The sequence below is a fragment of the Hemiscyllium ocellatum genome, chromosome 6 (genome assembly GCF_020745735.1).
Source record: "Hemiscyllium ocellatum isolate sHemOce1 chromosome 6, sHemOce1.pat.X.cur, whole genome shotgun sequence".
NCBI lineage: Eukaryota > Metazoa > Chordata > Chondrichthyes > Orectolobiformes > Hemiscylliidae > Hemiscyllium > Hemiscyllium ocellatum.
In genome coordinates this window covers 3,676,867-3,691,701 of record NC_083406.1, presented here as the reverse complement: position 1 = coordinate 3,691,701, position 14,835 = coordinate 3,676,867, and the positions used below count along the sequence as shown (strand labels likewise).

The 14,835-nt window shown below is 40.0% G+C and overlaps 1 protein-coding gene across 4 annotated transcripts in view; it reads left to right on the top strand.

Annotated features, from left to right (window-relative positions):
• Window positions 1–14,835, top strand: part of tdrd3 (tudor domain containing 3) — a 128,917-nt gene that overhangs the window by 20,641 nt on the left and 93,441 nt on the right. For all 4 annotated transcript variants that reach the window (XM_060826453.1, XM_060826451.1, XM_060826452.1 and 1 more), the window contains 3 exons: window positions 1,874–2,034; window positions 9,619–9,760; window positions 12,158–12,229. In XM_060826453.1, the coding sequence (XP_060682436.1) occupies window positions 1,874–2,034; window positions 9,619–9,760; window positions 12,158–12,229 (375 nt within the window). The remainder of the gene's footprint in view (window positions 1–1,873; window positions 2,035–9,618; window positions 9,761–12,157; window positions 12,230–14,835) is intronic.

Here is a 14,835-nt window from a genome sequence, read left to right as displayed (position 1 = left end):
ACCTTCAAGTTTCCCTCCATGCCACCCACCATCCTGACTTGGAAATATATCACCGTTCCTTCTCTGTTCAGTCAAAATCCTGGAACTCCCTCCCTAATGGCATTGTGGGCCAACCCGCAGCAGGTGGACTGCAGCGATTCAAGAAGGCAGCTCATCACCATCTTCTCAGGAAGCTGGGGATGCGCAATAAATGCTGGCCAGCCAGTGATCCCACATTATTACATTTTGTAAAAAAATCCCTCTAAAAGAGTCCAGCTATCATGACAATTGGAAGGCTCTCCAAAGGCTGACTGTGATGTACAACATTGAAGTCACCATGCAGCTATTTTGATATTAGGAGCCCATTAAACCTGCTGGACAGAAGTTATTAGTTAAATAGCATAAGTCTTTGAAAACTGTGCTTTAAGTTTCTATGAAGCTGATTGGATAACGTTGCGTTTGCCACTTCCTTCCATCTTGTTAAGGGTTGGGTTCAATTAGAAATACCAACTTGAACCCATCAGCATCATTTGCATTTGAAGCAAGCTCAATAACAGAATCTTGTTGGGACACCGGGCAGCATTACATTCGAGTCAAACCGTTTGTGAGCAAAGCAAGTGGCAGCACCTGGATCTCCATTTTTTTTTTACAACATAGAAGGAGGCCATTCAACCCATGTCCATGCTAGCTCTCCATATAAGCATCTGCTTTGTGATTCTTTGACCTTTTCTTGAACCTTATGCGTGTTTATGTATGAAAAGATCTTTCTCGTCACTTTTTGGCTTGTTTTAATCATAAATTTGGATCCATGCCCCCTCTTTCGTATGTGAGAATGCTTTTCTCCCTGTTTGTTGTGTTCAGACCTGTCCTGATTTTGAATGGCTCTGTCCTCCTAACTGAAGTGTTAAACCCCGGAGCTGTTCTCTTTAATCTATCCTACGTTCTCACCAGTGCTTTCAGATCTCTTCTAAATTATGATACCTAGAACTGAATGCAATTCTTCAACTGATGCTGAAATTATAATGGTATACACATTCAACAGCATCTCCTTATTGTGGTAATTCATGCAGCTATTAATAAAACCAATAGCACAGCATGTTTTATTAACTGCTTTCTCAAATTGTCTTGCCACCTTTCATGACTCATGCACTTCACATCCAGGTACCTCTGCTCTTCAACTTACTTTGGAATTATGCCTTGATTTTATTCCTTCTGGAGGCAGCAACCATACCCTGTCATGCCATAAGTATTTTGTAAATGTCATTTATATCAGTTTCTGTCAAAGAAACCCAAACATATAAATAGAAAGCAGAAATCATCAGCTTCACTCAGAGGCCCACTGAAGATGTTACCTGGTAGGGTGATGAAATGTCTGGAAATGAACCTTCCAGCTCAGTGAGCAAACCTACATCCAGAACCCCAATCCGAGCTACAAATCTTCTCAAAACTTACCAAAACTAACTGACTGACAGAAAACAGAGCCCCCAGTTAACGAATGTTATGGAGGAGTTTGACACTGGTCAATATTGCAAATCTTGTTTTTTCTGACACTGCTACTGATCTACTTAGTGTAAAAGGACACAATTTGAAAATTTGCAGCCAATATTAAACATGGTTGCAATGTCAATTGTGATGTTGGTGCAGTGAGCAGATAAGTAGCAGTTGAAGTTCAATGTGGACAAGATGAGATTTGATACATTTTGGAAACAACATAAAATCAAGGCATAATTCCAAGGTAAGTTGATGAGCAGAGGTACCTGCATGATGTGAAGTGCATGAGTCCACCTGATAAAAGAGCTTTTAGTTCTTTCGACGTTCGTGTTTCTTTTTATGTGGGAAGCAAACAAAAAATTTTTTTGAATTACTTACTCTTTCATAATCTACTTATTTCTAGCTTGAAGGTCCATGTGTCTTACAACTACAGAAGATTAGGAATATATCTGCTCCAAAAGATCACGAGGAGTCTCAAGCTGCACCAAGAATGTTGCGTGTGCAATTGACAGATGGGAATGTGAATTGCATAGGAATAGAGTTTAATCATCTGTCTAAAATCAGGTGAATTTTACCCTTCTTTGAGCCAAAGATTATAAATATCAACCATAAAGATGATATTTCAGAAGATTTGTTTATCCGTTTTTGTGCTGTCAAGTGAAAGTTTGAATAAATGTTGTATATTTTCATATTTCTGAGCACTAAATGTTAATACATAATTTCATTTGTGTGGCAGTTATCATCCAGCTTTATCCTGAGGCACTCTGAAATATTTGTTTGTTGATCTAACTGTACTGTTGGATTGGAAAGCTGTACACCTGGTTTTTGATATTGTCCTCATTTCTCACTTTTTTTTTTCTCCTGAATTTACCAAACCATGTTTTATTTGGTAACCAAGCTAAATTAAATGCTCTTGATGTGAGACTTGCAGGCTGTCAAATCAGTGTTAGCACATTCAAATCTCTTTTGAGCCAGAAACCAAACCCAGGTCCTTGTCTGCAGGGTAACTGGGTAGCAATCATTTGAATCGTGATGCCTTCGGTTGATTTTAAACAATATGTGCTTATTTCCTTTTTAGCCCAAGACCTGTGAAGTTTGTGTTTGCATACAGATTAAGACTCCATAAGCCTTTGGATTGTTACTGTTAGCAGAATATATGCTCATGTACTTGCTGACTACCTTGCAAATAATTTTTATAGGATGGCAGTTCAGAGCCTTTTTGCATTAGTTTGCGAGTACTACATGAAAGTAATTTGTAGCAGTTTGATGGGAACATTTGCAATCAATGGGTCAAATGGCTTTTTTCTATTCATTCATGGGATACTTGTGTCACTGGCTCAGGCAGCATTTGTTGCCCTTGAGCAGTGAAAAGTAGGTATTGCCCATTTTTCCCTTGAAACTTGCCCTGCAATTTCATAAGATCATGGACAGTCTGATTGTAATCTCAAATCCACATTCCTGCCTACCCTGTTAACCGTTGACTTCCTTTCTGATCAAGAACCAATCCATCTCTGCCTTAAATATTTAAAGCTTTGCTTCCACACCCTCTTTGAGGAAGAGTTCCAAAGACATACGAATCTCTGACAGGAACAGTTGTACTTCATTTCAGTCTTAATGGGAAACGCCTTATTTTTATACAGTAACATCAAGTTCTGGATTGTTTTACAGGAGTCAACGTACTTTTCACATCCACCCTATCAAGCCTCCTCAGCATCTTATGTTTCAACCAAGTTGACTCTTTCTTTTATAAACTCAAGTGAACTGCCTTGCCAGTCCAAGAACTCGCCAGAAGCAGCCTGCTCATTGCATTTATGAGCTGAAAAAGGTATTGCTGGAAAAACTCAGCAGGTCAAGCAGCATCAAAGGAACAAGAGAATCGACGTTTCGGGCATAAGCCCTTCTTCAGGAATGAGAAGGGCTTATGCTCTCTCATTGCACTCCCCAGGTTGTCATCTCTTCTGACCTGCTGCGCTTTTCCAGCAACACATTTTTTTTTATATAGATATTTTTATTGGGAATTTAACATTTTGACAAATTTACAAAAATAAGCAGAATTTTCAAGCACAAACATTAATATAAAAATAGATCTTAAATATATAATCATCAAAATTCAACTAATCCACAATCATCCAGAGTGTATAGTTGAGTCGCTTACATCCTTCAAATAAGAGAAAATGTTCTCTAATACACTCATAACAGTATGATTAAAAGGAAGCTATTTCCAAACAATAAGAACAAACAAAAAAAAATTAAACATGTTTGAATGGAGATCTTCCCCCTTGTTCTCAGGGGGCCTTACTACCTTTCCAACGTTCCACCATATCCTCTCCCAAACAGTGTCCCACCCTCGACCCGGGCGCTCCTTAATAGGATTTAGATATAATACCGAGCTAGAGTTAACAGTGAGCGCCGCACCCCCACCCCACCCCACCCATACCTGAGTATATCTAATAGCATCAATGCCACGTACAAACACACATAACTATAAAATTACAACTCCAACAGATTACAGTTAAGTATAATAACATAGCAAGGAAGACAACCCCGCTCCCAGAGGCAAAAGTAAAGTAGAATAAAGTAACCATTTCTCCCCACGGAGTGTGGGAGAGGCAAGCCAACATAAATTGTCTCTTACGATTTATTTAACCGAGTCTAAAAGTTTCTTGGCCTCTTCCGATGATCTAAAATTATACTCGGATCCTTCGTGGGTAAAGCATAACGTCGCTGGGTAGCGTAAGGTGTATTGAATATCTAAGTCCCTTAAACATTTCTTCACCTCATCAAACGCCTTCCTCCTTCGGGCCAAAGCCGGGGAGAAGTCCTGAAATAACATAATCTTGGATCCTTCATGAATCATAGCTTTAGGATCCTTTCCAAGCTTTCTGGAGGCATCCAGGAGTATCTGCCTCTCCCTATAACTCTGCAGCCGGAACAGGACCGGGCGTGGGCGCTGGTTTGGGCCAGATCCGCGTACTGCGACCCGGTAGGCCCACTCCACCCTTACCCGGTCAGTTTCAGCCCCCAGGTTTAAAATCTGCGGCAGCCATCGCTCCAGAAATACTACTAACTGTTCTTTCCCTTCTTGCTCTTGAAGGCCCAGCAGCCGAATATTCTTTCTCCGATTTCTGTTGTCAATATCATCCATGTAGATTTCAAAGGCCCTGACTCTCTGCTCCAGAGCTCTCACCTGTTCTGCAGCTGTTTGAGCTGCAGCCTCGGAGGTCGTGGCCTTTAGTTCCACCCCCTCCACTCGGCCCTGCAGCTCTTCCATGGTTTGATTCTGTTTCTGCAGCTTTTCTTCGAATGCATTCCATCGCTGTCGGGATTCTGCGATGAAATTGACGAGTGTCGATTCCAGTCTAGCAATCATCTCTATAAGGCCTGTTTTTACATCAGCTGCAGCCAGAGGAGAGGAGGGTGGGGGAGGGGTCTTTGTTTTCTGAGAGCTGCGGGGTCCCTTTGATTTATTCATTATCCACTCAGTATTAGACTATTTAAATATAATATTCAGCAGCTAATTAAGATTAAAGAAATTTTTTGGGTGGTTTGGCAAGTGTGGTGGGGACAGGAAACCCACTTTACCCAGGTTTTGGGAAGGGCTCTGTAGACTCAGACTTGCTGAGTCGCCGCCATCTTCAGCAACACATTTTTAAGCTCTGATCTCCAGTATCTGCAATCCTCACTTTCTCCCCATTGCATTTATTAGTCTGTCAAACACATTTCTGTCCTTCATGTGAATACTCTGTGCAGTACACCAGGTGTGCTCTCAATAGTGTCCTGTATAAATGAAGCATAACCTTGCACTTGTGTATACAATGCCCTTGCACAAAATGGTGACATTGAATTAGCCTTACTAATTACTTGCTGTACCTCAGTCAGAGCCCTTTGCAATTAACCTACTAGGAGAACTAAATCCTTGAAGCTCTGGCGTCTTAACATTTACCATTAGAATTATCTTTATTATAATGTCTATTCAAATGAGTACCGTGAAAAGTATATGGGTCACCACTTGCAGCACCATCTTGGGTACAAAGGTACCTCTATGCAGATTCTTAATTTAGATAATATGCTTAATTTCTTCATGTCAAGGACAATTTCACATTTTCCCACAACATCCACCATTTGTCAGATCTTTACCTATTCACGTAACTATCTGTGTCACTTTGTAGCTTTTGTTTTGTCCTCTTCACACGTGTGTTCTGGTCTATGTCCTATCAGTAACCTTGGCAACCGTACCATTGGTCCCTTTGTCCAAGTCAATAAGGTGAGGAGGCGAGGCACACCACTTGCTACATCATGTCAACCAGGAAAAGATCTATTGTTCTAACTGTGTACTGTTAGCTAGCAATTGTTCTCTCTATCCTAATGTATTAGCCCCATCACTATCTGCCTTATTTTCTGCAATAATATCTGATGTGGCATCTTGTCACATGCCTTCTGGGAAACAAAGTAGTGTCCCAACTGGTTGTCCTTCATCTGCAGTGAATGTTATTCCTTGAAAAAAATTTGCATTTTTCTAAGTACCCTTCTATAACATCATCAGAACTTTTAAAATCCTTAGTGGTAGATGTTAAGCCTGCTAGCTATAGTTTCCTGCTTTTTATCTCCATCCTTTCTTGAGTAGAGGAATCATTTGCAAGTTTCCAATCAGATATGACTATTCCAGATTTAAGGAGTTTGGTTTTATTTTTGCAACGTATCAACAATGTCACCAGACCCCTTTTTTGGTGAAAGATCCTATGATGAAGTCCTGAGAGGGGGGAAAACACTGAAGCATGTGATGGATGTTGCAAAGTGATCCTCCAACATGGATCAAATTGAAGTTCTACAGAACATGGCCACTTATGAAGGGTATGGACAATTAACCCATGAAATCTCCATCCTCACTAGTTGGAAGCCCACCAGATCAGTGGAAAAAAAAACAAGGCTGAAGCATTTGCAATTATCACCAACTCAAAGAAACCCAAATGTATAAATAGAAAGCAGGAATCATGTACAGTGCTTCACCTGAGGCCCACTGAAGGTGTTACCTAGTAGGGTGATAAATTTCCAGCTCAGCGAACAAACCTTCATCCTGGATTGACTATCTCCGCCTTCTCCTGATGTCACATTATGATATGAGTCTGTCTTTGGCCAATTCAGTTTAATATGGGTGATAGCAACAGAATTGGATAAAGTGCAGATCCATGGTCCTGCCAAAATTCTGACTGTAGTGCTGGAGACTTGTGTTCCAGAATTAGTCATGCTCCTGGTCAAGTTTGTCCAGTGTATTGAATAGACAATGTGAAAGATCGTGCAGCTTATATCATGCTGCAAAAAAATTTAAAATCCAACCCAACCAGTTATCAACCCATCAGTCTGCTCTTGGCAATCAGCAAATTGATGGAAATATTTAGGTTTAGGATGGAGGTAAATGGTTCTTGTCCTCTCTACAGCCTTCAATGAATAAAAAAGATGAATTCCTGAAGATAAGTGAGATAACTATTGTTGACATAATCTAATGCAATATTTGATTGTGTTGAATCAAAGACTCTTTGGAAAATAGAAGTCAAGGAAACCAAGAGACAAAGTTCTCCAGAAGCTGGCGTTATATCAAGTATTAAGGAAAATAGTTTTGGTTGTTGGAGGCCAATCTTCTCAGCCACAGGACATCATTGCAGGAATTCCTCTGTACTTTTTTTTTCTGACTTAACCTGTTCATATGTTATTACACACCTTTTGGAGCAGTTGGGACTTGAACTCAGGTATCCCTGTTCAGTGCTAGGGACATTACCATGCACCACAAGAGCCCATTGTTCCTGAGGGTAATGTTTTCAGTCCAACCATATTCAATTCTTTTTGTATCAATGACCTGCTTTACATCATAAGGTCAAAAGTGGGGATGTTCATTAATGCTGAGTGTTCTAAAATCTATAAAATTCTGAAGATGCTTTGTTGGCATTCAATGCATCAATTTTCATATTTTTATACACTGGAAGTACTGTAAGGTCCAAGCTTTCACTAGGTTATGAAGAAGCCTAACCACCACACTTTGTCCCTATTTATAGCCTCATCCAGCATATGAAGCCCTTCATCCCATGAGTCTGAACCAACTCCAGTGCACTAACCCCACTTCCAAGCATTTGGCCCAGAGCTTTTAAATGTTATGATGCTTGATGTATTTTGTCGCATAACTGAAGATTGTTATACCTTAATACCCTCCCAGGCCTTGCATTCCAGATTCCTATCATCCTTTAGGTGAAAAATACTGTCCTCCAATCCCTCTAAACCTTCTGCTCTTGACTTTAACTTTCACTCGCTCATTATAGCGACTGTCCAACCATAGCTGATTCCTCTTCACCCTGTGCATACTCCCCCAATCCAGTATGCCTTGATCAGCTCCCCCTTAGCCTTCTCTGCTGTATAGAAAAGAACCTGAGACTATCTAACCTCTCTCCATAGGTAAAATGTTCCATCGCAGTTGAAACTCACTTGCAGCCCTCCAGTGCAACTACATCTTCCCCTCATGTGGTAACCAGAACTGCAAACAGTACTCCAGTGTGGCCTTACCCAAGTCTTGTACAGTTCCAAAATAACCACCTTGCTTCGATTCAAAAGACAGACACAGGACATTACCAGTAGAGTACCCTTTGTCGTTTCCCTGGCGCAGAGAAACTACACCATGTTCTCAGCAGCCTTCAACATGTCATGAATGATGACGAACATCGCACCAAGATCATCCCTACACCTCCACTTCTCGCCTTCAAACAAGCACCAAACCTCACATTGACCATTGTTCACAGCAAACTACCCAGCCTTCAGGACAACATCGACCACAACACCACACAACCCTGCCATGGCAACCTCTGCAATGTATGTCAAGTTATCGACATAGGTGATGGGTGATATTCCACATGTTAGCACCTATGTGGCAGATTCTCGCGTGATTTGGCCAATGTCATCTACCTCATACGCTGCAGGCAAGGATGCCCCAAGGCATGACATATTGGTAAGACCATGCAGATGCTACAACAATGGATGAATAGACACTGCTCAACAATCACCAGGCAGGAATGCTCCCTCCCAGCCAGGGAACACTTCAGCAGTCAAGGATATTCAACCTCCAATCTTTGGATAAGCATCTTCCAGGGCAGCCTTCAAGATACAAAACAATGCAGAATTGCTGAGCAGAAACTGATGATCAAGTTTTGTACCTCAACCATGATTTTGGGTTTATGTTGTGCTATATATAACTCCACCATACTGTTCTGTATTTGTAAAATCTTCCTTACCTTTTACCACCATCACCTTGATAACTTTTCATCTCTCAACGTTTAATTAGTTTGTATAATTTTAGATTATTTGTTATTTTGGTTAGACCCTTGGCATGCGACTCTTAGACCAATCATGTTTTATACAAGTGTGGTGTATGTTTGGATGCACATTATTTAACTTCCTTTATCTACATTGCATCTAACCCCAAAGATGTCAGCCTTTCCAAGACGAGAATGCTGAAGAAATGAGGAAGCAGGCCTATGATTGCTGTCCTTACTACCATTTTAAAAAAAGTATCTCTGATTTATCTACTAGCTCTTTTAACACACAAAAACCAAATGCTACCATACTGGACAACTGCAGCATAAACCAAAAATGCTATCTGTTCTCAACAACTTTGGAAGCATCTGTGAAAAACGAAACAATTAACATTTCATTTTAACCTTTCTTCATATCTGTCGCTCAAACTAATTGAACTTTGCATTAATTGGAACAAGGAATTTTCTGACAATTTGACTTTCCTTTGATTTAAGGAAATCAATTTTTGTAACATTATTATTGTTATTATTATTATTATTATTTAGTTATTTGAACTGTTGTTTTGAAATTCCACGAGCATTATCTTTGGACTTCCTGCAAAGCATTCAGTACTGGTGATAGGCCTGACATTTTCAGGGAACACTGATATTTGAGACATCATTTTTGCCTTCATGCTTATAATAAAGCTTGTCAATTTAACATCCTGTTTGAAGCTGTTAAAAATAGTATGTCGGAATTTTTGCAACCTAGTGTTGCACTTCACTCAATTTGAGCCAATTATTTGCAGTTTTGTTCATGCTTCAATTAAATTTGTTTGCTTAATGAAAATGGTTTTCTCCATTTGTTTTCTGTTAGCCTCAACACCCCACCTGGCACAAAAGTAAGATTATTTGGAACTGTTAAAATAAGGAATGGATTTCTATTGTTGAGTGATGCCAATATTTTTGTCCTTGGTGGTGAAGTGGATCAACTAATTGAGAAGTGGGCATTGCAAAGGGTGAGGAAACATTGATATTTTCAGCTGGAATGATACTTTGATTTCAGGAAATTTATGATTTAGTTTTCCTGAGAAGCAAGTTGTTCATGAAACTAGAAACTGAACATTTCGCAAACAGTTGGTTGAAATGCTAAATTATTTCATTCACACTTGGCTGTTTTCCAAACAAATTTTAAGTTTGCTTTTCAAAAACAACCATTGTGTAAAGCACTGGTCTATTCACTACATTTTGACAAAAAAAAACAGACTTTATTCTTGGTTCAGTATCTATAGAATCCTTCTACAGACACAACAGTCAGCACCTTGGTTCCCTTTCAGATTGATGCTGAGTACAACTTAATTGAATTTTTTTGATGAGGGCAGAGCAGTGGGCCTGGGTCTATATGGACTTCAGTAATGTGTTCAACAAGGTTCTTCATGTTAGACTAGTTATCAAGGTTAGATCACATGGAATAAAGGGAGAACTAGCCATTTTGATACAGAATTGGCTCAAGGTAGAAGACCGAGGGTGATTGTGGCAGTGGAGAGTTGTTTTTCAGACTGGCAGCCTGTGACCAGTGTTGTGCCACAAGGATCGGGGCTGGGTCGACTGCTTTTCATCACTTTATACAAATGATTTGGATGTGAACATAGGAGGTATCATTTAGTAAGTTTGCAAAGGACAACAAAATTGGTGGTAGAGTGGATAGTGAAAAAGATTGCCTAAGAATATAACTGGATCTTTATCAGATGGGCCAGTGGACTAAGGAATGGCAACTTGAGTTTAATTTAGATAAATGTGAGGTGATGCATTTTGGAAAGGCAAATCAGAGCAGGGCATATACACTGAATGGTAAGGTCCTGGGGAGTGTTGCTGAACAAAGGTTCCTTGGAGTGTTCCTTGAAAATGGAGTCTTTGGTAATAGGATATTGAAGGAAGTCTTTGGAATGCTTGCCTTAGTGGTCAGTGCATTGAGTATAGGAGTTAGGAGACCATGTTGTGGCTGTCATGGACATTGATTATGCCACTTCTGGAATACTGTGTTCAATTCTGGTCTACCTGCTCTAAGAAGGATGTTGTGAAACTTGAAAGGGTTTAGAAAAGATTTATAGAGATGCTGCCAGTTTGGAGAGTTTGAGCTATTCGGAGAGTTTGAATAACCTGGGGCTGTTTTCCTGGGAGAGTTGCAGGCCAACAGGTAACCTTATAGAAATTTATAAAATCATGAGAGATGTGAATAGGGTAAATAGACCAGTCTTCTCCCTGGTGTGGAGGAGTCCAAAACTAGGAGTAAACGTTTAAGGTGAGAGGGAAAAGATGTAAAAGGACCCTAAGGGGCAACCTTTTCATGCAGAGGGTGGTGCATGTATGGAATGACCAACCAGAGGAAGTGGTAGAGGCAGGTACAATTACAGCATTTAAAAGGCATCTGGATGGGTATATGAATAGAAAAGGGTTTGAAAGGATATGGGCCAAGTTCTGTCAAATGGGAATGGATTAATTTAGGATATCTGGTCGGCATGGACAAATTGGATTGAAGGATGTGTTTCTGTGGCTGTACGTTTCGATAACTGTCTATCGGAACACCCATTTTATTGCAGACAAATTTGTGGCATAAGAAATGAGCTCCAAGGTAGGAGTTTCAACTGACTGACTGACTGTAAAACTGGTGCAATCCTTGTTTGTACCTGTTCCCCCACATTGATCATCTTCATTTCAATTTTGTAATGAAACAAAGGCATTAGTCTTGGGTTACAATGCAAATTAAAATGTTCTGCCATAGCTGAGCATTAGTTCTGTAGTGCATTATTGGTATGCAATTTTAGGCATGAAAATGTAACTAACTCATTTCAGCATGCTGTCTATGCTGACCAACAAACACCAAATTATACCAATTCCGTTTACATGAACTTGGTCCATAGCCTGCTATGTCCTGGCAATTTAAGTGCTTGTCCAGATTCTAAAATGCTGAAGAGTACCTCGACCATGGTCTCAGAGATCACTTTGCCAAATTCTACACCCTCTGGGTGAAAGAGTTTTCCTCTGATCCCCTCTAAACCACTTACTCCTCACCTTAAACGTCAGTTGGGGAGAATTTGCTCGAAAGTTTGTTATTTGTGCAGTATGAATTGTCCTTTTAGGATATTTAAATAAATTTAATTTGTTCTTGTCGTTGACTTTTTTAAATATGCTATTATTCGTGCATTATTGTGCTACAGATTTGCTACCACTTATTGTTTGTAATGACAACCTTTTTAAATGTATGATCTCTCAAGTACTCAAAATTTCTAATGAATCCTTTGATTTGGTAAAGAATACTATTGACTAGTTAGATAAAGTAAATGCCTAATTGTTATATTATTTATTAAAGGGTTATTAAAGACTCTCTCTTTGAAAAGTATATTTTCTTCCCCCAGAGTTTGGCAAAATATAACAGAAGTAATATTGGAACTGAAGGTGGACCGCCTCCTTTTGTCCCTTTTGGTCAGGTATGACAAATTAGACCTTACTTCTCAGTGAATTATAAGTTGTGAAAGAAAAGAACTTTGCAGTTATGTTGTCCTTAACATGTCCTTTGAAGATCTCCAAGTATTATGAAACTGAGCATTTTTTAAAAATTCCTTCTCATTGTTGATTTGTAAGCATCCAGGAGTCCATTGTAACGTGCTGCAATTTCAGTTGCATTATCAATTCACATTTTGATCTGTGACTGTGGGGTAAATGTTGATCATGCTACTAGGGGAATGTGCTGTGTCAGAACTTCAATTTAATGTAGTACACTGAAATCTTTAAATTATTTTCTGTTGTGAAGTCCTGCATAGAAACAGGCCCTTCAGCATGCTGTCTATGCTGACCAACAAACACCAAATTATACCAATTCCGTTTACGTGCACTTGGTCCATAGCCTGCTATGTCCTGGCAATTTAAGTTCTTGTCCAGATTCTAAAATGCTGAAGAGTACCTCAACCATGCTGTCAGGGATCACTTTGCCAAATTTTACCATCCGCTGGGTGAAAGAGATTTCCTCTGATCCCAGGGACCTGGGTTCGATTCCAGTCTTGTGTCTTTGTGAAGTTTGTATATTCTCCTTGTGCCTGCATGGATTTCTGCCAGATGCTATGAGTTTTCTCCCACAGTCCAAAGATGTGCAGGTTGGGTGAATTGGCCACGTTAAATTGCTCTATAGTGTCCACAGATGTGCAGGATAGGTACGTTAGCCGTAGTAAATGCTGGGCTGCAGGGACAGGTTGGGGGTCTTCGTGGAATGCTCTTCTGCGGGTCAGTGCGACTTGATGAGCCGAATGACCTCTTTCCACATTGTAGGGATTCTATCTCTAGCCTAAATCTCCATGAAATCAGCTGATCATCTTCATTACTGAATAATGGATTAGTGGTGCTGGAAGAGCACAGCAGTTCAGGCAGCATCCAAAGTGCAGCGAAAGTCGACACTTCGGGTAAAAGCCCTTTTATCAGGAATAAAATGCTTTTTATTCCTGATGAAGGGTTTTTGCCTGAAACGTCGATTTTCGCTGCACTTTGGATGCTGCCTGAACTGCTGTGCTCTTCCAGCACCACTAATCCAGAATCTGGTTTCCAACATCTGTAGTCATTGTTTTTACTTCATTACTGAATAACCCAAGTCTTCTGATAATGGAAATGGTGAATGACTGAAGTGCTAGATGTGCCTTTGTACCCAGAGTCTGTGTGGGCATGGAGTCTTAGCATGCACACGTGAGCTGTACTTCTCGAAGCTTTAACTTTTACAGATTTATCCCTATACTGATTACACAGTTCAATGTAATGGTGCAATCAGATGGCCAAAACTGTTAAGACTTGACTGTTTCAAAAATGTTTTAACATATGTGCTTTAGGCTTTCAACCTGCTATGAAAAGTTGTAATCAGCAGCATAAAACAAGTAAATCCTCTCTAGTATCAAAGCACAACAGTAAAATATCTTTTTGAAGACGAGTGAGCCTGACATCTGTGGTGGGAAATTGTTGGAGTCTATAATTAGGGATTGGGTAACTGAACACATTGAAAACTCTTAGTTAATCAGGGAGAGCCAACATGGCGTCATGACCAGGAGGTCATGCCTGACAAAGCTCATTGTATTCTTTTAAAGCAGTGACAACGATATGGACAGGGAATTATCTATGGACACTTAGAGACTTCCAGAATGCATTTAATAAAGGCCTTTGTAAAAACCTGTTAACAAAGGAGAAGCCTGTGGAATTGAGGGCAAATTACTGACATGGCTGGGAAATTGCTTGAATGACAGGCAACAGAAAGTAGAGATAATGGGTAGGTAATCAAATTGGCTGGATGCAACCAATGGTGTCTCGCAGGTATCTGTGTTCAGCCCTCAATTCACATTTATTAATGACTTGGGTCATGGCTTAAGAAGTCCTAAATTCAAATTTGCTAATGACAAAGTTAGGTGGCATTGTTGACAGTACAGATGATGCAATTCAGTTGCAAAGGTGTGTTGACAGACAAAATTGTGGCAGTTGGAATTCATTGAAAGCAATTATGAGGTTATCCATGTTGGATTGAGAAAGAATAGATCAGGACACTTTGGTATGAAGTTTTAAAAAGAAAGTGGATTGAAAATACACTCCGACTTGGGGGTTCAGGTGCATAGTTTTTAAAATGTTAGGTACAGGTGCAGAAAATCAAGAAAGTTTATGGGATGCTGGCCTTTATCTCGAGAGCTGGAATACGAGGGTGCAGAAATTGTTAGTTATATAAAACCTTGGTTAGACCCCCACTTGGAGTACCGTGAGCCAATCTGGGCACGACATCTTGTGAAGGTTTTATTGTCCTTGGAGGAAATACTGTGTAGGTTTGCAAGAATGATACCTGGACTTCAGGGTAAAGTCATAAAGAGAGATTGCACTAATTAAGACCATTTCCCTGAGAATTAAGGAGGTTATGGGGTGATCTGATCAGGAGTCTTCAAGATATTAAGAGTGGAAGACCGAGGAGGTAAAGATCAACTATTTTCCCTGGTTAGGGATTCAAGAACTAGGGGGTGTATTCTGAGAAGTGGTCATAGAGATGTACAGCATGGAAACAGACCTTTTCAGTCCAAGT